This window comes from Spermophilus citellus, assembly GCF_964194105.1.
Source record: "Spermophilus citellus genome assembly, chromosome: 12".
Taxonomy (NCBI): domain Eukaryota; kingdom Metazoa; phylum Chordata; class Mammalia; order Rodentia; family Sciuridae; genus Spermophilus; species Spermophilus citellus.
In genome coordinates this window covers 95,304,949-95,330,939 of record NC_138198.1, presented here as the reverse complement: position 1 = coordinate 95,330,939, position 25,991 = coordinate 95,304,949, and the positions used below count along the sequence as shown (strand labels likewise).

The 25,991-nt window shown below is 36.3% G+C and overlaps 1 protein-coding gene across 7 annotated transcripts in view; it reads right to left on the bottom strand.

The window, feature by feature from the left end:
- KIAA1328 overlaps positions 1–25,991 on the bottom strand; it is a gene marked incomplete at its 5' end in the record, with an annotated part of 283,630 nt that overhangs the window by 114,057 nt on the left and 143,582 nt on the right. For 6 of the 7 annotated variants that reach the window (XM_081262751.1, XM_081262755.1, XM_081262756.1 and 3 more), the window contains 2 exons: positions 5,090–5,763; positions 11,701–11,823. In XM_081262751.1, coding sequence (XP_081118877.1) covers positions 5,090–5,763; positions 11,701–11,823 — 797 coding nt within the window. The remainder of the gene's footprint in view (positions 1–5,089; positions 5,764–11,700; positions 11,824–25,991) is intronic. The other variant, XM_081262752.1, reaches the window with a different exon arrangement.

Genomic DNA, 25,991 nt, shown 5'->3' with positions numbered 1-25,991 from the left:
TTCTGCTATAGTAGTGTCAGAGATCTTCCTGCTAAAATGGAATATCTGAGTAAAACTCAGAATATCTCATTCCAAAAGCAATTGAAAATCACTCAGCATATGAAGAAAATCTTACTGTGTAAGAAAAAACTATCATCAGAAGCCAGCACCAAGATGATACAAATGTTGGAATTATCTAATATTAAAACATACATAATAGGAATGTTTCAAAAAAACACTTCTGAACACGCTTGAAGCAACACAAAACAAAACATCCAGAAAAATCTCTGAAAAGAAATAGGACACAATGGGAAAAACATATCATTGAGATGGATCTTGTAAATAAGCGGAAGTATCTATTCTCACATAAGACAAAGTTGACTTCAAGCCAAAGTTAATCAGAATTGACAAAGAAGGTCACTTCATAGTGCTTAAGTGAATCACACAACAACAGAAAATAACAATTTTGTAAATACTTATACCCCAAACAATGGAGCATCTCCTTATTTCAAACAAATCCTTCTCCATATCAAGAATCAAGTAGACCATAACACAATAATACTGGGTGACTTTAACATGCCTCACATAAACTAGCTAGATCTCTCAAACAAAAACTTAATAAAGGGCTGGGAAAATAGCTCAGTTGGCAGAGTACTTGCCTCACTTGCACAAGACCCTGGGTTCAAACCCAGCACCACATACACCCACAAAAAGTTAATAAAGAAGCTACAGAACTAAAATATACAATTAATAATTTAAACTTAACAGACATATATAGAGTATTTCATCCATCAATGACTAAATACACATTTTTCTCAGAAGCACATGGAATATTTTCTAAAATAGACCATATCTTAGGCCACAAGCAACTATTTGCAAATACAAAAAAACAGAGATAATACCGTACAGTCTATCAGACCATAATGGAATGAAATTAACTATAACATAGAATCCACTATTGAATGATGAATGAATAGCAGATGAAATCAGGGGTGAAATTTAAAAAAAAGGAGCAAATGAGAACATAGATATAATATATCAAAATCTCTGGGACACTATGAAGGCAATTCTAAGAGGAAAGTTCACATCATTGAGCTCATACATTAAAAGAATAAAAAGATAGCAGGTAAATAATCTATCATTATATCTCAAGGCCTTAGAAAAGTAACAACAAACCAACACCAAAATCAGTAAGTAAGAAAATAATTAAAATCAAAGCTTCAATGAAATTGAGATTAAAAAAATTCAAAAAAATCAATGAAAGAAAAAGTTGGTTCTTTAAAAAAATTATCAAAACTGGTAAACCCTTAGCCAAGCTAATCAAAAGAGAGAAAAAACTTAAATTGCTAAAATCTGTGATGAAAAAAGGAAATATCACCATAGACATACTAAAATACAGAGGATAGCAAGAAATTATTTTGAAAATTTATACTCCAATAAGGTAGAAAATCTTGAAGTCATGGACAAATTCCTAAAGACATATGACCTACTCAAATTGAACCAAGAGGATATAGAAAATTTAAACAGACTAATTTTTAAGAAAGGAAATTGAAACAATTATCAAAAGCCTACCAACAAAGACAAGCCCAGGACCAGAAAGATTCTCATTAGAGTTCTACCAAACCTTTAAAGAAGAATACCAATCCTCTTCAAATTATTCCAAAAAACAAAAAAGAAGGGAAGTCTCCCAAACACATTCTATGAAGCTAGTATCACCCTTATAACAAAACTAGACATAGACATCAAGGAAACAAAACTTCAGAACAATGTCCTTAATGAACACAGATGAAAAAATTCTGAATAAAATATGGGAAAATTACATACAAAAACACATTAAAAAGATAATGCACCATGATCAAGGAGGTTTCAACCCAAGAATCCAAGTTTGATTCAACATATGAAAAATCAATAAATGTAATTCATCACATACACAGACTTAAAGAAAATAATCACATTATTATCTCAATAGATGTAGAGAAAGTAATTGACAAAATATAGCACCCATTCATATTCAAAACACTACAAAAACTAGGGAGAGTAGGAACATAACTAAACATACATACCCAACGCCAACATCATTCTAAATCAGCAAAACCATCTCATTCACATTAGCCTAAAAGAAAATAATATACTTGGGAATCAATCTAACAAAAAAAGTGAAGGACCCTAACAATGAAAACTACAGAACTCTAAAGAAAGAAATTGAAAAAGACCTTAGAAAATGAAAAGATCTCCCGTGTTCTTGGGTAGGTAGAATTAATTTTGTTAAATGGCCATATTACCAAAAATGCTATACAGATATAATGCAATTCCCACCAAAATTCCAATGATGTTCTTCATAAAGGTAGAAAATGCAATCATAAAATTCATCTGGAAAAAGCTCAGAATAGCCAAAGCAATCCTCAGCAAGAAAAAAAAAAAAGTAGGAGACACCATAATACCAGACTTTAAATTATACTACAGAGCTGTACTAACAAAAAAGTATTGGCACAAAAATAGAATTGAAGACCAATGGAACAGAATAGAAGACACAGAGACATACCCACATAAATACAATTATCTTATATTAGACAAAGGCACCATAAATATACATTGGAGAAAAGATAGGCTATTCACCAAACGGTGCTGGGAAAACTGGAAATCCATATATAATAGAAATGAAATTGAACCTCTGAATCTCACCCTGCACAAAACTAAAACTAGATCAAAGACCTAGAAATTTAGACCATAAACCCTAGAAGAAAATGTAGGTCTGATACTCCAACATTTTGGCTTAGGAACTGACTTCTTCAACAAGACTCGTGAAGTGCAAAAAGTAAAATTAATAATTAATAAATGGCGTGGCATCAAACTAACATGTTTTTTTCACAGCAAAGAAAACAATCAAGAACGTGAAAAAGAGAGCCTACAGAATGAGAGAAAATCTTTGTCACCTGCACCTCAAATACAGTGTTAATTTCTATGAAATATAAAGAACTAAAAAAACCCATAAAAACAAAAACAAAAAACACAAATAACTCAATCAATAAATGAATAAAGGAACCATACAGAAATTTCTCAGAAGAAGAAATACAAATGGTGAGTAGTAGGAAAGGCAATCTTCATGGTGAGAAAATATGTCTGCTCTTTAATTGTAGTGATGGCTTTACATATCTACACATGTGGTAAAATGGCATACATAAAAATACAAACATGCATTGTATCGATGTTAATTTAGCAGTTTTAATATTGTATTATACTTATGCTAGACATAGCCAATGGGGAAATCTGGGTGAAAGATCCATGGGAATTTTCTGTGCTGTTTTTTGCAACTTCCTATGACTCAATACTTACTATAAAATAAAGTTTAAAAATATATATATGATGTTGTTTAATTCTCTCCCTTGTTTCCCCCCCCCCCTTTCCCCTCACATCCTCTTCTATGTAATTTTGTGTAACATCAGATGAGGTAGAGAGGGATGATGCGTGGGGAGTGGAGGGGGGATAGTAGGGGATAGGAAAGGTAACAGAATACAACAGTCACTAATATGCCATTAGGTAAAAATGTGAGTGTGTAACCGATGTGATTCTGCAATTTGTATTTGGGGTAAAAATGGGAGTTCATAACCCAACTGAGTCAAATGTATGAAAGATGATATATCATGAGCTTTGTAATGTTTTGAACAACCAATAAAAAATATATATATATATGAATATGTATACATTTTGCAATTTATACATATATAAAACTTGCTTAAAAGCTGTGCTTCCTAGATCTCTTATATAAGCTAGGATAGTACAGAACAATATAGACTGTATTATCATTATCCAGTATTATCTGAATATACAATGCTACACAAATGAATAGGATGCCTATTCTAATATTATTCATTTTCCCCTGCTAGACTGTACTCTCTTCAAAATAAAGACCAAACTTGAACCATTTCTTATCCTAGCATCTACAACAATACTTCACATATTCCAGACATTCAATGAATGCTTCTTAAATTAAGTTCCCAGGATAGCCTACACTAAGGGGAGGATTAGGGATTGGGATCATAAAAATGAAGCAACTGCAGTCTTTGGTGACAATCCTGTAAGAGCCTTCATTTTCATTTACTTTGAAAGCTTCCAGGTCTCTTCAATAAAGGGGGAAAAGAAAGAGGAGGATAACTTGTATGTCCCAGAAAAGTAGGTATTACATTGAGAGGAAAAATACTAGGACTCTCAAAGCAATTAAAATTTTACAAATATTAGGCATAATCTGTAAGTGAAAGAAAATCAACCCTAAGAAGTAACAAAAAATAACACTGTCACTGTGTCTATGATGTATGCATCTAGTAAGAATGTGTACAAGGGAAAATGGGCAATTTGACCAAGAAGGAAATGGCAGAGATAAAAAAGCACTCCCCTATGAAAACTTGCAATTTATTACTTTTAAAAAGTATGAATACTATATTCTATTGTTTTAAATAAAATTGTATGATTTATTACTATTTTTCTTGAATAAATTAAGCAAATTTTATGATTCTACTATGAAACTATTTTGACCACTATATAGTATTAGAATAGCAATTTAGCTTTGACACTGTTTTTAGGAAAGAACTGTTAAAATAACAGTTTAAATGTGAATAGGTTTATAAGAATCAGTTATTAAACAGGTTTTGCTTCATGACCAGAAAGGGTTAAACTTAGAAGGTTCCTATCATTTGGTACATATATTTATATAATGGCAGATAGACATAAATATGCAATGATGACAGCTAATAACACTTCTTCACAATCTGATTCCATACCCTGAAATTTCAAGTTTTTACTTAATACCTAAGAGTTGACATCAATTCTGTACAATGGTAGTATCATTTAAAAATATTATCTTTGAAATCCACCAAGTTATACTGGACTGCTCAGAGGTAGTTCTTCTAATCTAAAATTTTAGAAGACAAGGTAATCTTTCTTGTCTTTCACAGAAGACAGGAATTTACTTTGTAGGCATAGTCATGATATATTTTGACCAAGCCAAGAGCTGGAAGAATTTCTGTTCCTACACATCTGCTGAAGTAATATACCAACTACTTTATATGTGTTTTCCAAACTATAGACATTGTTAAAAAGAATAGGCAGGACTCACCAATTGTAATCTAGTCGAGACTGGTGAAGCTGCTGCTGTTTTAGGAGAAGTTTTGTCTCCTGCTGAGCCAGCAGATGCTGAAGACGCTCCTTTTCAATTTCCAGCTCCATTTTCTGAAGCATCAGTTGTTTCCTTCTATCTTCTGAGAGTTGCTTTTTGACATCAGTTTCATTGGGTTGCAGAGCCCCTCCACCATGCATGAGAGATCCCCAAGAAAGCCCACAATAACTGCATGATTCTGGATCTGTCTTGGAACATTGAGACACTGTGCTTGTAGGATGACTCTCATGCACATGATCTTCATTTTCAGAAGATCTGTGACCACAACACTGACTAGACGAACTAGGCTTAATATGCAGACATTTCTTCATCTTCAGTTCTTCTGGTGGAGGTTTCTCTGATGGTGCTGTATCCACTGGTTTTCTCCCTGGAGATTCATAATTACATATTCTGGTCTCTGATGACACCCTGTCTGGATTCTCTTTGGGATGATGAAAGGTTACTGGTTTCAAATAATTGTTCCTATATTCCATATGAGATTCTGAAGCTGAGTCTTGGTTTGCAGACTTTGGCCTTCGCTTGGTTTGACTGCAAGTTTGTGGTTTGGCAACACTCAAGTAGGAACCATCCAGTTCTACAGATGAAGACTGGGGAGTACTTTTTCTATTGGTTACCTAAAAAAGAAAACAATGTCTCTTGTCAAATAAAAGCATGATAAAATAAGTTATTTCTTTTGGTCTTTCAAAAATCAATGATACATGTTCATGTAAACAAAGCTCTTGTTTTATCTTCTTAAAAACTAAATGATAGTATTTCTTGGGGCTGGGTTTGTGGCTCAGTGGAAGAGTGCTTGCCTCACATGTACGAGGTAATCCTCAGCACCACATAAAAAAATAAAGGTATTGTGTCCATCTATAACTCAAAAAATAATTTTTTAAAAAATTAAATGATAGCATTTTATAGCTAAGCAGATATGTGCCAGAAAACTATATCAGTTTTCAACCAACCTTCTACATATCAGAAAATCCATATAAGGATGAAAATAATATAGTGTTGCTACATGCTGCTTAAGTAAGAACTTTGATGATTTTAAGAGTTGCAAATAATGAAGGTTACATAAACTCAACTTTGAGAAAAGGGAAAAACATTAAGTTTAATGTCTAAAAATGTTTACTTTTGAATACTGAGCCAAGAAATCCATTCAGCCACCTTAAATACCCTTTGATTGGCCATTATATAGAATGGGATTTGATGTAAAACATTTTGCCTTATACTGAATAGGATGTTACTGCTAGAAATGTGATGAGTTTTTATAAATAACTTTACGAAACACAGATAAAACTAACCACTTTCAACAATATATAATTCTAAACAAAAATCGTTATTTAAATATAAACTATAGTTAATTTTAATTACAAACATAAGTGATTTTTCAATTAAGCTGTTCAGAGGATATAGTAGGACAGAAAAGATGCAGTTGCAAATTACTGCTGACAGGTCAAGAGAGTAAGCTTTTCCTATATTTTAGCCTTAAGCTTGTTCTATCAGGGAGAGCAAAACTCAGCCTGAGGGTAAATGATTCTCAAACTTTAGTATGTTTCAGAGTCATTTACTTCTCTGTCTCAATAACTTTTGAAGGCAGGAGCTAGATTTATATCTCTATATACACAGTATTGGGGCTTGTATATAGTACATGCTCAGTAAGCATGGCTGTTTATATAAACTTAGGAAAAAATTCAAATTGGGTTATGGTTCACAGTAACTGAAGAAAATTTAGAATCCATGACTATCATGAATTAGTTAATTAGCAGGAGAAAGAGAAAAGACATTAAAAAAACTCTCTGCTAGAGTCTAAATTTAATAAATTAAGCTATCTTATTAGTGGAGTTGAAGATAGACATTGCCTCTGGGACACATGAGAGTAACAACAGGCTTGAATGAGCCAGGTTCGGGTTTTTTTTCTCAAACTGATCCATGACTACTTTGGGATATTTACAAATACAATTTTTCTTAATTAAGACTTAAACTAATGAAAAGTCCTAAACTGCTTCTTCTAGCATACAGATTTAATATGAAACATTTAGATACATAATATTTTTAAGAATAAAAATATTTTTTAGTTGCAGATGGACACAATATCTTTATTTACTTATCTTTATGCAGTGCTGAGGATTGAACCCTGTGCCTCACCGTGCTAGGCAAGTACTCTACCACTGATCCATAACCCCAGCTCCACAACCCCAGATACATAAATATTAACTTAGATAACAAATTTCTAATTTAGAAAATCATAAATGAATTTTTAAAAATTGAGGCACAATTTCCAAATAATACACACTCTTTTATACATGGTTTCTTCAATTCAGCATAATTTTTGAATTGCTTCTGTTGTTACCAGAATCCTAACTCCAGCACTTCCAAAAACCAGGTCTACCTACCCATTTGCTCCAAAAAACTAAACAGAAAAGTTTTCAGTGAAACGGAGGGAAGAAAACCTTCACCAACATGGCACAATGGGAAGGGAAAATGAGATCCAGCATTTCAGCAGGATTTTTAGGCTTAAATGGAGGAAAAATTGGGGGAAGGGTGAGAGGTCTGAATAATTGAACAGTTTTGGTCAAACTATGTTCTGGCTGATCATTATTTCAGTTCTGGTTCTGTGAGATAGTTCTGGAGAAATTTTTATCACTTGAGGGGTTAATTTCTATTTGTTGTGCAGGATGTTTATCAGACCAGTGATTCTGGAATTGAATGTCTCACTACAAATCCTGCTCTTCCATTACTCCATGTTATCACTTAAAAAAAAAAAAAAAACAACAACACTTCTTTAATGTCCACTTCAGTTAATGATCACAAGGCGATGCCCATATAACCATTATCCAAGAACTTAAACACTGCTTGCAGGGAGACCTTTCATGGCTGTTCTATCCCTCCTGCCAAAGGGAATGAGTATATTAAGTTTTACCTGATTAATTTCTTTGCTTCAATTCTTCTCTGATTAGATATCCACACCAGAGTTTAGTTTTATCTGTTTATTTTTTAAGTATAAATGAAACCACATGATATATATTCTTTTGTGTGTGGCATCTTTAACCCAACATTATATTTGTTAAATTAATCTATGCTGCTGTATGTACCTGTTTTTTTTTTTTTTAAGACTATACAACAGAATCCAGAAAACTTTTTCGAGAAAGGGACAAACAGTATATATTTTAAGCCTTGCAGGCCATACATACAGTCCTTGTCACTGCTACCTGGCTCTGCTTTTATGATGCAAAAGTACAAGATAACACATGAATGAATGTATCTAGATGTATTCTAGTAAAACCTTATTTATGAACAATGAAATTTAAGTTTCACGTGATTTTCCCATTCTATGAAATATTATTCTCTCTTCCTACATACTAATGTAAAGCTCTTGAGTTGTAAAAAAACATACAGTGGGCTAGATTTGGCCAGCTGTTGTTTGTCAACTGAACTTGATGACTACATTGAATGTTCTCCCAATTACATATTTGTATACACTAAGATACACTCAAAATGCAATAAGAAAACTATGCAGTATGACTTGACATACATATCATTTACAGGTTTTCTCTGTAACAAATATATGCTGAATTGGGTGCTTAATAAAAACTGAGAATGATATTTAGCAGAAAAGCATGCAAAGAAACACATAAAGATAGAAAAACTACAATTAAAAAAAAGTTTAGGCCAAAAGATTATCTATAGATCCCAACAGATAAAACAGTTGGAATCACTATAGATAAAATAACTGCATTTACAGTAGTAGCATGTTTGGATCTGTCTTGAAATCTTGGACATTGCATTCTATGACATGTCACAAAAGAAAATGCAGGCATTTTTTAATTATGACAGAATTGGAGAATAATCTTTTAACTTGGGTAGCACAGACTAATGACTAGATGGAAAAACACCACTGAGAAAAGAACAAGTGTGAGGAGCAGTGCTATAATCCCAGTGGCTCAGGAGGTTGAGGAAGCAGGAGGATCATGTGTTCAAAGACAGCCTCAGCAACTTAGTGAGGCCCGGAGCAACTCAGTGAGGCCCTATCTCTAAATAAAATATTAAAAAAAGGCTGGGGATGTGGGTCAGTGGTTATGCATCGCTGGGTTTAATTTCCAGTACCAAAAAAAGAAAAGAAAAAAAAAACAGGTGTTGGGACCTGGCTTAGACACATGAAGAATTTTATAATACTAAAGATTAATAAATTTCAGCTGGAGGATTTTTTGAAATCTTAAGATGCTATGATGCATTATATATGTTGCCTATAATATAATCATGTGTGATATGATCATATATATGCATATATAAATACACACATATGTGTAAGCACATACATGAACACATAAAAAATCACTTACTATTCTTAGGGTAATCCAACATTTTCCCATGTTCTCACATGCTAACAAGCAATAAATGCAGAGTTACTTTGTGAAACACCATCAGCAAGTAGTGATGTTTTGTAACCATCTTTATAGGACTGGCCAATCTCTCTGCTATAGACCCATAAGAAAGTAAACTAAAATGTAGCAATATTTTTTTGCAACAGGTTGTTATTACTTTTGGATTCTTAGGAAATGATTACTTCCAATGCATTCATGAGTTGCTATACAATAGTCAATAGTACCAATGGGTCTTATTGGTATTCATTTCTTCTGATGGTAAATAATTATTTTCCTATTCTGGAAGGTAACCTATTAATGATTTTTGTTTTCCCACTGACAGCCTTATAAAATTTTTGTAACTTTAAAAATTTCCTCTTTATTTTATTGCAAATTCAGCAAGCAGTTCAAAGAACTAAATAAATACTTCTAAACCCAAACTACTGTGTGTGGAGGAAGTCACTATATTTCCCAACGAATGTGGAGTTCATGTAGATTAAGGGACAGAATGACATGCTACATTTTTAACATTGGGTATACATAGACCAGTTGTCAAACTGACAGAAAATATGTAATGCAACAGCTGCACTGTGTGGTTTGCCAAAATCTCGTCCCAGATAAATGTTCATTCTCCCTAGTGCAATTAACTCTCCTATACTGGCAGATTTTGCTAGAAGATCATCAAGGTAGATTACCTTCCAGCATTATGAACTAAATACTTACAGGTGTTATATCATCAGTTATAACTTATAAACTCTTGCATTTAGTAAGACATCCAGGCAAATGAATCTTCTAATTTATGAATTATTTATAAGAAATTCACAGCATGCTCCTGGCGTCATCCATGGCCTTTTCCAGGTCATATGACACCAATTAGAGCTGAATTTTAAATTATTCAATAACCTGAACTCTCTTGTCATTTAACATATAGATATCAATGCAGTAAACAAGTTAAATCTAATGGGCCCTAGAGGTTTAAGCTCTTCTACAGTGCAACAGCTAAAGCAGTAGGCCATCAGTGGAAGAGAAAATAACAGAATGCAGCAGTTGAACACATTTGCAAAGCTCTAATAACTTATTCTAGTTCCCATAGGGACTGTGGCACAACTTACGAATATTGAATCTAAAAGACATTAAAGTCAATACTTATGAGATTTAAAAGAATATAGGCACACAGAAGGCACAAGATAACACACAAATGACAGAACACTAGCAACAAGTACCAAATGCCATACTAAGTCCTAGGATATACACACCATAGGATTGCCAACATTGTTTTAAACAGTAACTCAGTAACTACCAGACTCTAAATCATTACTACATTTACCCAAACTTGGAATTTGTTGAGTTGCTATACAAATGAATAGGCAGCATTGAATAATTGACAGTATAATCCAGTTTGAGGTCATAAGACTGTGATTGGAATTCCATAACCATTACTTAAAAGTTGTTATTTTAGGCAAGTTATTTTACTTCTCTTAAGCAGTTTAGTCATTTGTAAAGAAGGAGTTGGGTTTGATGATTTCTAAGGTTTATGCTATTTTTCAGAGCTTAAAAAACAGGGATTAGGTTGTCATACTCCAAGGAAATGAGAGAAATTAAAAAGGACTGGCTGAGAAATCATACCATTCAGTAAATACTATCAACTGACTGACTTACAACAAAATTACTGAATGTTCTTTGGTTCTCTTTCCTCTAAAAAATTCCAGATTTAACTGTTACTGCCTTATGACTAATATACTAAAGAATTTAAATCATTACCTTGACTTATATGTTTGGCTCCTAGATTTGAAATACACAACTGAAGAATGAATAAGGCAAATGCATAGTTGTGGTGATGATACTAAATATTCTGAATGGATTAAAATGGGACAACCATTCACCACAGCCATGTTACTGACTCAAAATGCATTCACATATGATTTTAATCACACAAAAAGTAGGTTTAAACATAGTTTTCTAAATCTACGTGAAGAAACAGAAGCATAAAGCTAATTTTAATTATTTAATGAAGTCATAAAATGGTAAAATAATTTTTTATAGAAAATCAGATAAATGAAAGACAAAGTAACACCCTAGTAAAAGTGGTGAGAACAACCTTCAGAGATACAAAATGAAAACAAAACATATTTGAAGGATAAAGCCAATTGGTACTTATTTCAGTTAAAAATGCAGTACTAGACAATAATCCATAGGAGGTCATACATCAATCAATTTTCTTTTGCCATCATCCTCTTGATGTTCATGGATTATATCCTTGAGCTCACAAAGGGCACTCCCGTGGTTGTTCAATGACTTCTCTCGTGTCCCTCCAATAACAATCAGTCTCTAGAATGGAAACAAGAATTGTATGTAGACAGATGTTTCAATGCAGTCTTATTTTTAAGAAGGAGCAAACAAGATGAGTTTGTATCAAAAGAAGGAAAATTTTAACACAAAATTCTTCAGAAATTTTCTAGCGAATATAAAGTTAACACTGTGAGTGTGACCAACTGTCCCTGAAATGAAGCTCAGCGTTTACACTGCATTTATGCTACTGGCCAAGAGGGAAAAGTATTTGCACTGTATTTCTAAGAAAAGATGGTGAAAAGAAACTCTCCCAGAAAAGTGGTACTTAAGAAATACCAAGAAGTATAACCAAACAAGAGGAATGAAAAACCAGATTGCTATTTATTAACTAGATTTCTCAAAGTGAATCACTGTTCTGTTATTAAAGACCAGAATCTTTCTGAAGCTTCATACTCATTTTTCCTCTGTAGAAGTAGCTAGAAGAGACCTAGTGAGAAGCATCTGTGAAAGCATAGAGGTCTTTACAGGGCCAGCCCTTTCTGGGAGACTCAATTGTTTAGAATTTAGTTATACAGTACTGAATCTTGATTCTTTAAAAATTAGGCCATTGTTTATTAGCTGGTTTAATTTATTGTTAAAAAAAACAAGATATTTAACTTGTAATTCAATAAAAAAAATTAGTAACTTAACTGCCTACTGTTCAAATGCCCTGACTCCTTTTTCTATTCTTCAAAATTGTATTGGCACCACTTCCTTCTTTGTGGTTTTCCTATTCTCTCAGCTCAAATTATTTATGCCTTCCTAGATACCCCAAGAGCACTTTATTCATTCTTTACTGTTGAACTTATTTCATTCTGCTCCACTGTAGTTAAATGATAGCTGTTTTCACATCTCTAAGTTTTGTTGTGATGTTTAAGTATTTATAGACTTTTCTCTAAATGTAAACTGTGAACTCTTTGAGAGAAGACACCATGTAAGCTGTTTACTGCTACCTCCTCAATAAGACACAATACACACTCAATAAATACTAGTTTTTATCTTAAATTTATTTATTTATACTTTTCATAGAGTTTGGTTCCTTTCCAATATGTTATATGGAACCTGAAGACTGGGACAATTTTCTTTTTAATCTCCTATTTCAACGATACTTTCCTTTACAAATAAGACACTTAATGAATATTTTTTGAAGAACTATTATGCAGGATGAAGAAGAAAAAAGGAGCTAAATGGCCCAGCTTGTACCCTAAAGGGCTTGATGGTTAACTTATCATAAAATTTAATGTACTCCAGGAGTCATTTACCCTGTATATTTTCTTAAGAGTATTTAAAATTGAATAAAAAGTTCTATATGCATAATAAAAATCCCAACTATGTCTTACACTGCTCAGAGGAAATTTTTTTAAAAAAGGGAATCTAGAACCTATTTAGTTTAAATCTGTGAAATAGTAAATCAAAGGGTTTTGGGGATAAGAGTTTCAACTTAAGCACAGACTTATTTTCTAAAATATTCCTTTAAGTGTTTAAAACCAGAAGTGCATTTAAAGACTATAAAATGTGTGCTAAATTAAACAAAATTAAGGATAATTAACAGATTGTAAGATATAAGACCTGAACAAAAGGCAACTGCCTAGTATTTCTACTTTTGAGTTGTGTTAAAAAAAAGATCAGATTCTGAGGAAAAAGATGGCGGAAGCCGCTCCGTGCTCCACGCCGCCATGTCCGCAGCGTATGTTGCCGCGTCTTAAAAGAAGAAGTAAAGATCATTAAAGGAGATCTGTTGACAAAGACTCAGCACCATGTCAAGAAAGGGGCCTAAGTGGAGTAAATCCGCCACGACTCCAGCCAAGGTGGAGTGAGTCCATCACGACCTCAGCGTGAGCAGTAAGGCTGCAGCCCCCAAGCTGCCCGGCTCCCTCGGCCCCTTCTCCTTCTCCTCTCCGACTTTCCGCTTTGCTTCTCCCCCGCCGTCTCTCCTCCCACGCTCACTCCCTAAATCTAGATCTCAATTTCTTTCCCCCGCCCTGCCCGCTCTCTTGCGTGCCCAGTACCCGGCCTGCGCGGGCCCCGAAGCGCTGCCTCCCCTCCCCCAGCCCGCACCCCCTCCCCGGGGGTCCCGAAGGCCACAGCTGGGCCGCCACCGCCGCTTCCCGCGGAGCACCTTAGAGCAGACTCTTCACCGCGCAAGTGAGCTGCCAAGTAAAATGGAAGAGCTGATAAGATGAGTGACAATTTAAAATCTAAGTGATCCAACATGGTGGCGGACGCGGAGAGATCAAGTCTCTAACCCCTTCAGCTGCGCGGGCATAGTCAAAATACTGTTCGCTCAGGACCACTAGGCACTATTGAGCTGAAGGGGATCCCGGGCGAACAGTCTGCCCTTCTCAGAACACACCGAGCCCGGATTGGCTGCATTCTAGCTCCGGTTCGCCTGCTTCTCGTGACTCAGCACTAATGATCCCGTTGAATTAATTAGTCGGCCCACCTGAACTCACAGAGGTATAGGCCAACTGAGCACGATAGCCAGACCCAGGGAATCAGGAGTGACGTGGGACTAGCAGCGCAGAACTCCTGGCTATCGCTCAAACCAGTGCTGACAACAGAGGTCCCTTGCACCAGCTACCAGGGGAGTTGCTACCTGAGGGCAAAAAAATTCTCTGGGGGTCCTCAGCCCCAAGCCCTACAAACTTAGGGTCTGAGGGAGGCAAACAGAAAGGGTGTGCCCAGGCATCCACAAAAACAGGGCTCCCAGGAGCAGCAGAACCGGCGTGTAGCCACTATTGTGGTGAGCGTCACACGTGAGCGGGGCCTGGCTTGAGGAACAACAAGAGAAGGCCCTAGGCACTCAGGATTGGAGACCCGCACAGTCTGGGAAGAAGAGCTGAGGCACAGTGATTGGTTCCCACCTATCAAGAAGAGAAGCCTGGCCCAGTGGGCATAGCTCCACCTACTGGAAGAGAAGTTAATTGAGCTGTATGACTGCATTTATTATTATTATTATTATTTTAATGATTATTATTAGAATTTTTTATTTTATTTTCACTTTTTGTTGTTGATGTTGTTGTTGTTCTTTAACTTTCTTATTAATGGTTTCAATTTTTTTAAATTCTTTTTATTCTATTATTATTGCTATTATTTTTTAAACTTTAATTTCCATTTTTTTATTATCATTATATATTTTTTTTGGTTTTAATTTTTATTTTTTCGTTTATTCGTTCTTTCTTTTCACTTTTTTTCTTTTGTCTTTTCATTTCTTTTCAATTTTCTTATTCCCCCTTTCTTGAATTCCACCTGCCTACACTCATTCTCTTTAGTGACTTCTTCCCTTCCCTTCTAATATCTCTCCTCCCAAGCATCAAATAAATTTACAAGAGTAAACAGTAACTCAGCAGTCAAACAGAACAAGAAGTATCATGAGCATAAAAAAGCAAGGAAGAAAAGGAGTACAAAAAATGAAGGACAGCCTAAATATTCAGGAGGACCTAGAGTCATCAGAAAAATGGCCATATAAAGAACTCAAGGAACACCTTAGACAGATGGAAAGGAACCTTAAAGATCACATTGAAAATGAATTACATAAACAGATAAAAGAAGAAGTTAAGCATCTTTATCAGGAGATAGAGATTATAAAAAAAATCAAACAATAATTCTAGAAATGAAGGAAACGATAAACCAAATTAAAAACTCAATTGAGAGTATCACTAACAGAGTGGAGCAAGTAGAAGCCAGAACGTCAGATAATGAAGACAAAATATATCATCTTGAAAAGAGTCTAGCCAACTCGGATAGGCTGGGAAAAAATCACGAGAAAAACATCCAAGAGATTTGGAATAACATAAAAAAACCAAACTTACGAGTCATCGGGATAGAGGAAGGCACAGAGATTCATACCAAGGGAATGAGTAACCTGATGAATGAAATAATTACAGAAAACTTTCCAGAAATAAAAAAGGAAACAGATATACAAATTGTAGATGGATACAGGACACCGAGCACAAAAAATCACAGTAGATCAACGCCAAGACACATTGTTATGAAGATATCCAATATACAGAACAAAGAGAAAATATTAAAAACTACAAGAGAAAAGAGGCAGATTACATTTAGGGGTAAACCAATAAGGTTAACAACGGATTTTTCATCACAGACGCTGAAAGTGAGAAGATCCTGGAACAACGTATTTCAAACACTGAAAGACAATGGATGCCAACCAAGAATTCTGTATCCAGCAAAATTAAGCTTCAGGTACGACAACGAAATAAAAATCTTTCATGATAAACAAAAGCTAAAAGAATTTGTAGCCAGAAAACCAGCATTGCAAAGCGTCTTGAGCAAAACACTACACGAGGAAGAAACGAAAAACAATAACCAAAACCATCAGTGGGAAGTGCCTCGGTAAAGACAGAGGACAGGGGGAAAGCTAATCATGGAGAAACAAACTAAATTAGAAAAAAAAAAACAGATAAATAATCAAACATGGCAGGAAGTACAAACCATATATCAATAGTAACTCTAAACGTTAATGGCTTAAACTCTCCAATAAAGCGACATAGGCTGGTAACATGGATTAAAAAAACAAATCCAACAATATGCTGCCTCCAGGAGACACATCTGATTGGAAAAGACATACACAGGCTCAAGGTAAAAGGTTGGGAAAAAATATACCATGCACACGGTCCTCGTAAGCAATCAGGGTTGGCCATTCTCATGTCGAATAAAATCGACCTCAAGACTAAGTTAATCAAAAGGGATAAGGAAGGACATTATATACTGTTAAAAGGAACCATTCACCAACAAGACATAACAATTATCAATATTTATGCACCAAATAATGGCACTGCGACGTTCATAAAACAAACTCTCCTCAAGTTCAAGAATCAAATAGACCACAACACAATAATCATGGGTGACTTCAACACACCTCTCTCACCATTGGACAGATCCTCCAAACAAAAGTTGAATAAATAAACTACTGACCTCAATATCACAATCAATAACCTAGACTTAACTGACATATATAGAATATATCAACCATCATCAAGTGAATATACTTTTTTCTCAGCAGCACATGGATCCTTCTCAAAATTAGACCATATATTATGCCATAGGGCAACCCTCAGTAAAAAAAAAGGGGTGGAGATAATACCATGCATTTTATCAGATCATAATGGAATGAAACTGGAAATCAATGATAAAAGAAGGAAGGAAAAATCCTACATCGCATGGACAATGAAAAATACGCTACTGAATGATCAATGGGTTACAGAAGACATAAAGGAGGAAATAAAAAAAATTCTTAGTGATAAATGAAAATACAGACACAACATATCGGAATCTATGGGACACAATGAAAGCAGTTTTAAGAGGGAAATTCATCGCCTGGAGGTCATTCCTCAAAAAAAGGAAAAACCAACAAATAAATGAGCTCACACTTCATCTCAAAGCCCTAGAAAAGGAAGAGCAAAACAACAGCAAATGTAGCAGAAGGCAAGAATTAATTAAAATCAGAGCAGAAATCAATGAAATTGAAACAAAAGAAACTATTGAAAAAATTAACAAAACAAAAAGTTGGTTCTTTGAAAAAATAAACAAGATCAACAGACCCTTAGCCATGCTAACGTAGAGAAGAAGAGAGAGAACTCAAATTACTAACATACAAGATGAAAAAGGCATTATCACAACAGATGCTACAGAAATACAGAAGACAATTAGAAATTACTTTGAAAACCTATATTCCAATAAAATAGAAGATAGTGAAGACATTGATAAATTTCTTAGGTCATATGATTTGCCCAGACTGAGTCAGGAGGATACACACAATTTACCAGACCAATATCAATGGATGAAATTGAAGAAGCAATCAAAAGACTACCAACTAATAAGGAAAGCCCAGGACCGGATGGGTACACAGCGGAGTTTTACAAAACCTTCAAAGAAGAATTAATACCAATACTTTTCAAGTTATTTCAGGAAATAGAAAAAGAGGGAGAACTTCCAAATTCATTCTATGAGGCCAACATCACCCTGATTCCGAAACCAGACAAAGACACCTCAAAGAAAGAAAACTACAGACCAATATCTCTGATGAACCTAGATGCAAAAATCCTCAATAAAATTCTGGCGAATCGGATACAAAGGCACATCAAAAAAATTGTGCACCATGATCAAGTAGGATTCATCCCTGGGATGCAAGGATGGTTCAATATACGGAAATCAATAAATGTTATTCACCACATCAATAGACTTAAAGATAAGAACCATATGATCATCTCGATACATGCAGAAAAAGCATTTGACAAAGTACAGCATCCCTTTATGTTCAAAACATTAGAAAAACTAGGGATAACAGGAACTTACCTCGACGTTGTAAAAGCTATCTATGCTAAGCCTCAGGCTACCATCATTCTGAATGGAGAAAAATTGAAGGCATTTCCTCTAAAATCTGGAACAAGACAGGGATGCCCCCTATCACCACTTCTATTCAATATAGTTCTCGAAACACTGGCCAGAGCAATTAGAGAGATGAAAGAAATTAAAGGCATAAAAACAGGAAAAGAAGAACTTAAATTATCACTATTTGCAGATGACATGATTCTATACCTAGAAGACCCAAAAGGGTCTACAAAAAAACTACTAGACTAATAAATGAATTCAGCAAAGTGGCAGGATATAAAATCAACACACATAAATCAAAGGCATTTCTGTATATCAGCGACAAAACTTCTGAAACGGAAATGAGGAAAAACACTCCATTCACAATATCCTCAAAAAAAATAAAATAGTTGGGAATCAACCTAACAAATGAGGTGAAAGACCTATACAATGAAAACTACAGAACCCTAAAGAGAGAAATAGAAGAGGATCTTATAAGATGGAAAAATATACCTTATTCATGGATAGGCAGAACTAACATTATCAAAATGGCGATATTACCAAAAGTTCTCTATAGGTTTAATGCAATGTCAATCAAAATCCCAACAGCATTTCTTGTAGAAATAGATAAAGCAATCATGAAATTCATATGGAAAAATAAAAGACCCAGAATAGCAAAAACAATTCTAAGCAGGAAGTGTGAATTAGGTGGTATAGCGATACCAGATTTCAAACTATATTACACAGCAATAGTAATAAAAACAGCATGATACTGGTACCAAAACAGGTGGGTGGACCAATGGTACAGAATAGAGGACACAGAGACTAATCCACAAAGCTACAACTATCTTATATTTGATAAAGGAGCAAAAAACATGCAATGGAGGAAGGAGAGCATCTTCAACAAATGGTGTTGGGAAAACTGGAAATCCATATGCAACAAAATGAAACTGAATCCCCTCCTCTCACCATGCACAAAAGTCAACTCAAAGTGGATCAAGGAGCTAGATATCAAATCAGAGACTCTCTGTCTGATAGAAGAAAAAGTTGGCTCCGATCTACATATTGTGGGGTCGGGCTCCAGATTCCTTAATAGGACACCCATAGCACAAGAGTTAATAACAAGAATCAACAAATGGGACTTTCTTAAACTGAAAAGTTTTTTCTCAGCAAGAGAAACAATAAGAGAGGTAAATAGGGAGCCTACATCCTGAGAACAAATTTTTACTCCTCACACTTCAGATAGAGCCCTAATATCCAGAGTATACAAAGAACTCAAAAAATTAGACAATAAGAAAACAAACAACCCAATCAACAAATGGGCCAAGGACATGAACAAACACTTCACAGAGGAGGACATACAATCAATCAACAAGTACATGAAAAAATGCTCACCATCTCTAGCAGTCAAGGAAATGCAAATCAGAACCACCCTAAGATACCACCTCACCCCAGTAAGATTGGCAGCCATGATGAAGTCAAACAACAACAAGTGCTGGCGAGGATGTGGGGAAAAGGGTACTCTTGTACACTGCTGGTGGGACTGCAAACGGGTGCGGCCAATTTGGAAAGCAGTATGAAGATTCCTGGGAAAGCTGGGAATGGAACCACCATTTGACCCAGCTATTGCCCTTCTCGGACTATTCCCTGAAGACCTTAAAAGAGCACACTACAGGGATACTGCCACATCGATGTTCATAGCAGCACAATTCACAATTGCTAGACTGTGGAATCAACCCAGATACCCTTCAATAGATGAATGTATAAAAAAAATGTGGCATCTATACACCATGGAGTATTACGCAGCACTAAAAAATGACAAAATCACGGAATTTGCAGGGAAATGGATGGCACTAGAGCAGATTATGCTCAGTGAAGCTAGCCAATCCCTAAAAAACAAATACCAAATGTCTTCTTTGATATAATGAGAGCAACTAAGAACAGAACAGGGAGGAAGAGCAGGAAGAAAAGATTAACATTAAACAGAGACATGAGGTGGGAGGGAAAGGGAGAAAAAAAGGGAAATCACATGGAAATGGAGGGAGACCCTCATTGTTATACAAAATTACATATAAGAGGTTATGAGGGGAATGGGATAACAAACATGGAGGGAAATGAATTACAGTAGATGGGGTAGAGAGAGAAGATGGGAGGGGAGGGGAGGGGGGATAGTAGAGGATAGGAAAGGTAGCAGAATACAACAGTCACTAATATGGCAGTATGTAAAAATGTGGATGTGTAACCGATGTGATTCTGCAATCTGTATTTGGGGTAAAAATGGGAGTTCATAACCCACTTGATTCTAATTTTTGAAATATGATATGTCAAGAGCTTTGTAATGTTGTGAACAACCAATAAAAAAAAAAATCAGGGGCTGGGGATGTGGCTCAAGTGGTAGCGCTTTTGCCTGGCATGCGTGGGGCACTGGGTTCGATCCTCAGCACCACATAAAAATAAAATAAAGATGTTGTGTCCACCTAAAACTAAATAATAAATATTAAAAAATTCTCTCTCTTTAAAACAAAATACAGATGTGTCTTGTATCATAAACAAGGAGGGTACATCTTGAGACATACAATATTATGTTCAAAGAAAGATTCATGAAACTTTGGAACAAGCAGGGCTTTAAAAGTTAACTGCGAGCGGCAGAAGATGGTAGTGAAGGGAGTGCATCACCCCAGTGCGCGGCGTCACTGTGCGGGAGAAAGACGAGGTAAAACAGCTGAAGGCTATCTTGTTGGGAATTTCCAGTGAAATTGAGGTGCTCCAGAATCTAGTGAACGGATTTCCATTGCGCGAGGTTCGGCTGCGGGGGCTCGGACCCGGGCGGCGATTTCTCCGCACGGAGGGTCGTGCCCCCCAGCTGGAGTGTGCGGCGCGTGCTGGGAAGCGGCGAGGTGCCGGAGTGGGGGTGCAGCGATGTGGATTCTGGGGGCTCCTGCCAGTGGTGCAATGGCCGTGCTTAGTGCTGAGTTCCGGCTTTGAGACAGAGGAGAGAAGTGGTCCAGTTCGGTTCTCGACACCGGTCGGACCACAGAGGAGGACAGAAGCTGCCATCTTGGAGAGCTGATGTAATCATCCCTGTTTTCTACTGATCTCAGCTCATTCAGCTACGGAACAGGTGATTTCAGGCTGGTATTTGCCTGCGTCTCGCAGACAGATCGCTCAGGCTCGGGGCTGGAGAACCAGTGGAGAATACTCCTAGGGGCTCGCTCCTGGCAAGGCGTACGCCAGGCTCTGAGCGGCCGGAATCTGGTTCCCGGGGCTGCTTTGGCCCAGGGCTGGGGAACCTGTGGAGACTGCATGTTGAGGCCAGCTCCAAGTGGAGCGTGCGTTGAGCTCGGGGTGGCTGGGTTCTGACTCCCGGAACAGTTTTGGCCTGGGGCTGGGGAGCCCGCGGGGACTGCGTCTTTGAGCCTTCTCCAAGCAGAGTGTGCACCGAGCTCGGAGAGCTTGGAGCGGCCAGGCTCTGGCTCCCGGAGTTGCTTTGGCCTGGGGCAGGGGAACCCGCGGGGGTCGCTCCTTGGAGCCTCCTCCTAGGGGAGCATGAGCCGGGATTGGAGAGGCCGGGTTCTGGCTCCCGAAGCTGCTTTGGCCCAGGGTTGGGGAACCTGCGGTGACTGCTTCTCGGTCCGGGTCCTGCTGGGTGCTGTGGGGGCCAGGGGGGCAGAGTGGAGCTGCCACCTGCGCCCAGAGCAGGCCAAGTGACCCGCCGGCGTGGTATCACGACACCCCAACTGCAGCTGGGGCCGAAGAGAGTAGCCGCCCACGCCTAGAACAGGACCAGCGACCCGATGGCGTGGTAGCCAAGTCACCCCATTTGGAGTAGGGGCTGTGCAGAGCCACCATCTGAGCCTGCATGGTAGGCAGACCTGCGTCCCACTGGCAGGACAGGCCCGGTAGCCTGCCAGCGTGGTAGACACGTAGCACCGAGGCAGTCACGTCACACTGGTTGGAGTGGGGGTGGAGCAGAGCCGCCGCCCGTGTCCGGAAAAGGCCCAGCGACCCGTTGGAGAGGCAGTCAGGTACCCCCATTGGGAGTGGGGGCTGAGCAGAACTGCCGCACGAGCCCGCAAGGTAGGCAGACCTGCGACCCACCGGCGGAACAGGCCTAGAGGCCTGCCAGCATGGTAGACATGTCACACCAGTTGGAGTAGGGGCCGAGCAGAGCTGCCGCCCACATCAATATGTAAATCAATGGAAGTGTAACTGATGTGATAAAGCAATCTGTATACGGGGTAAAAATGGGAGTTCATAACCCACTTGAATCAAACTGTGCAATATGATATATTAAGAACTATGCAATGTTTTGAACGACCAACAATAAAAAAAATAAAAGTTAACTGCATTTTCCCCCCAAAACCTTTTTCTGTTAATGGTGTCATACGAAGTATAAAAAGATAATAACAAATATTGTCCTGTAACTATTTTTTAAAAACTCAAATACTTTCCTTCTGTTCCATGCTTTGGGTGCTACTCCAGTACTAAATGTGGGAGTTATGATGTGGACATTTTGGTGGGAATGATTTTTATAATAATTAAATGAGAGATACAGAGGAAAGAACAAAAGTCCTACAGCCAAAAGCCAAATATTGCACATTTGTCTAACAACATAAAGGAATCATTTATATAAATAATATTATGGATAAACAGTTTCAGAATTCTTATCCTCACTTTCTATAAAATCTTACACATTGGGATGGGCAGACAGGACTGAAATCTGGAAGTATCTGCCAGGTATAGTATACTAGGTGTCAGGAATATAAGGCTTGATAAGACAGAGCCCCAACCTTCAAGACCCTGAAATTTTGGCTAAGGAGGGAAAATGTTTTATGAGATAAAGTTTATCAAGAGTGTTATATGTTAAGAGCAGTAGTAGAGAAATTAGTCTTCAGTTGAGGCAGAAGAGGGGAAGGTTTTTGTAAGACAGTTGACATGTAAACTACATTTTGGAAGAAAGACTGGAGTTGATTAATGTTAAAGGAATGGTAAGTGTGTATAGAATAGGACATTTCAGACAAAGTGGAAAATATAAGGAGAAGAATATGGATTATGAAAATGAGTATGTATAGTGAACTCTAAGGAGTCCAGAACATGTATAAAACTGTGACAGCTTATACTGTGCACAAATATGGTTTGGAGGTTTTATGTGTTCTGACAGCACAGAAGCAATAGGAAACATTTTACCACATACATCAGAATATAAACAAACACACTGGTTCCTTCATTTACAAAGTATTATTATTAAAAAATCAATAAATTAAATAGCATGTTTGGAAATCTGGTAAAAAAAAAGTAAAGTGAATTTCACAAAGGTAAATGAATAAAATTTTGAGATTATTTTATTTATCTTTGGTAATACATTAGTCAACAACAGATACCAACAACTTTTACTATAATGTTAAGATTATATTGAGTGGGAAAGTTCTGTTGAGAATTTGCAACAGACCTTAAGTGTTTTGCAACATAAGGAAGTAATATGGAGTCAATTTTTAAAGACAGAGCTATTTAACTAATCTAATTTATTTATCTGATATCTTTGGTATTTTTTTAACTGATTTTTAATTATTACATGCAGAGTGAAAATTTAACATGGTCTTCAATGGCAGATAAGACTGAAGAGCAAAAATGAATGGTAGTAGTGTGGAAAAGTCACTAGAGATTGTTATGTCCTATTCCATCATTTCCATGAAGTAAATGATATTGATTACTGTGCATTTGTGAAAAATTATCACTGAACTCCCTTTAAATTTAACGTTTTAAAATTTATTTTCCATCAAATGAAAATCTATTCACAGAAAATTCATTTCCTTCACTGAAAGAATTTAAATTTAACCACAGTTTTGTAAGATGAATTGTTGAAACTAGTTAATAGTAAAGGACTGGAGATAAATTTTGAAGACACCAGAACTTCCTTCACTTTGAACAAAAGTTAAAAGCTACGAGTGAATATTCTGAGCCTATTGAAATTTCTTTAAAATCTCTTCTTTCATTCCTAGAAATATATCATTGTGAGTTTTATCTAATATAAGTATTAATAAAACAAAAAATATTCTATTATTATGAACATCCCACTGCAAAGACTACCAATCTAGGAACAAACTTGTTTATCATATTAAAAACTCTAAATATTGGCATATAGTGCAATTAATATATATGGTTCAAAGTGTGTAAAGGCATTTGTTATGGGACAATTGTGACTTTGCACATACATTTTCTTAAAATTGCAAATAAAAAGTGATGAGTAAGTCATTTTCCATGTTAATCAACTGTGTGTGTGTGTGTGTGTGTGTGTGTGTGTATATATATATATTCAATTCAAGGTTTTATAATTCCTTTAGTCCTGTTGCATTTGTTCAGTTTGTTTAATGAAATAAAACTTATGATTGTTAAAATTATTAATAAGAATATGTCATTTATTTCATTTTTCTAGTAGTTCATTTGTAAGGAATTTTACACAAATTTTATTAGTCCATGGAGGTTAAAAACAAAATATTTCAAGCCTGGTTCTTCGTCACACACAGTTTAGTTTAAGAATAACTGACCTAAATCATCCAGAATCCAATCACTTTTGTGTAACATTGTTCTGAAAAAATGGATTTGTTCCAAAGTGATTTACATATTAGGGAAAAATATGAACATAAAATTTCATGTCTGCTTATGCACAATTCTTTTTGTGGAAAACACTAGGTGAACACTGAAAATGGAACCATGTAGGCATTTACAAAATGCACAAAACTGAAACTACCAATCATCTCAGTTATACTTAAGCTTATACTTAGTTAAGCTTTGTGCTTTGCTATTCTTTCCCATTTGTGAACTTTTCAATATAAGAAAAGTCAATCAATATCCCCCAAACGTCTGAACATCTTGGTTACAAAACACCAAGCAGTAAGTGTAAAGGAGAAGCTTCAAGCATTGAGAAGAAGGGTGAGCAACAAGCACAAATGAATCCCCATTGAGGACTATAAGAGACAACTCTGTAAAAAACAAAAAAAACCTCACAAACCCATAAAGCCTCTGGCTGATATAATTTTAAGGACTATGAAGTCAATAAGAACAAGTCCTAAGGAAATAAAAGAAATGGAGAGTGGTGAGCCTTTGGAATGAAGACCAAAGAGCCAAATAATTGATTTCATAAAGAGGTAGGGCTCTATTTACAAAGATCTTAAATGTAAATCACCACCACATGTAAAAGTGGCTCTTTTTTATGCTAGTAATGATTGGGTTAGTGGTTTCAAAAACAGCACTTCAACTGCCTAGCAAAGCTGAGAGTATAGATATAAAGTTGCCAAACAATTTTTAGCAGTTAATTGGAGAAGGCTACACGTTGAACTAAATTTTCAGTTTTGATAAAACAGGTAGATATTAAAAAGGCAAACCTCAAAAGACCTATATCCCAAATCCAGAAAAATATGCTTCAGAATTTAAGGCCAAAATATTACTTAGAATTTTAGTGCCAACTCTTGCTTCAGAGTGCTAACATTCTATAGCTGCTATTACAACTTTTCTTCTTGTTTCTGATAACCCTGCTTTTACCACTTCACGGTGAGTCACAAGCTGCAACTCTTACAGCATCTATTTCAACAAACCAACGTCAGGTCTATTTCAAGGCAAGCTGCCAAATTTATTATATGTCTACAATGTATTTTTAACATTTAACATGCATGAAACTTTCATATTATTTTTACTAGATCCTTATTTTAAAAATATTTTTAGTTATAGATGGACACAATACCTTTATTTTAGTTTTTTTTTTTTTAATGTGGTGCTGAGGATTGAACCCAGTGCCTCACAGATGCTAGGCAAGTGCTCTGCCATTGAACCACAACCCCAAC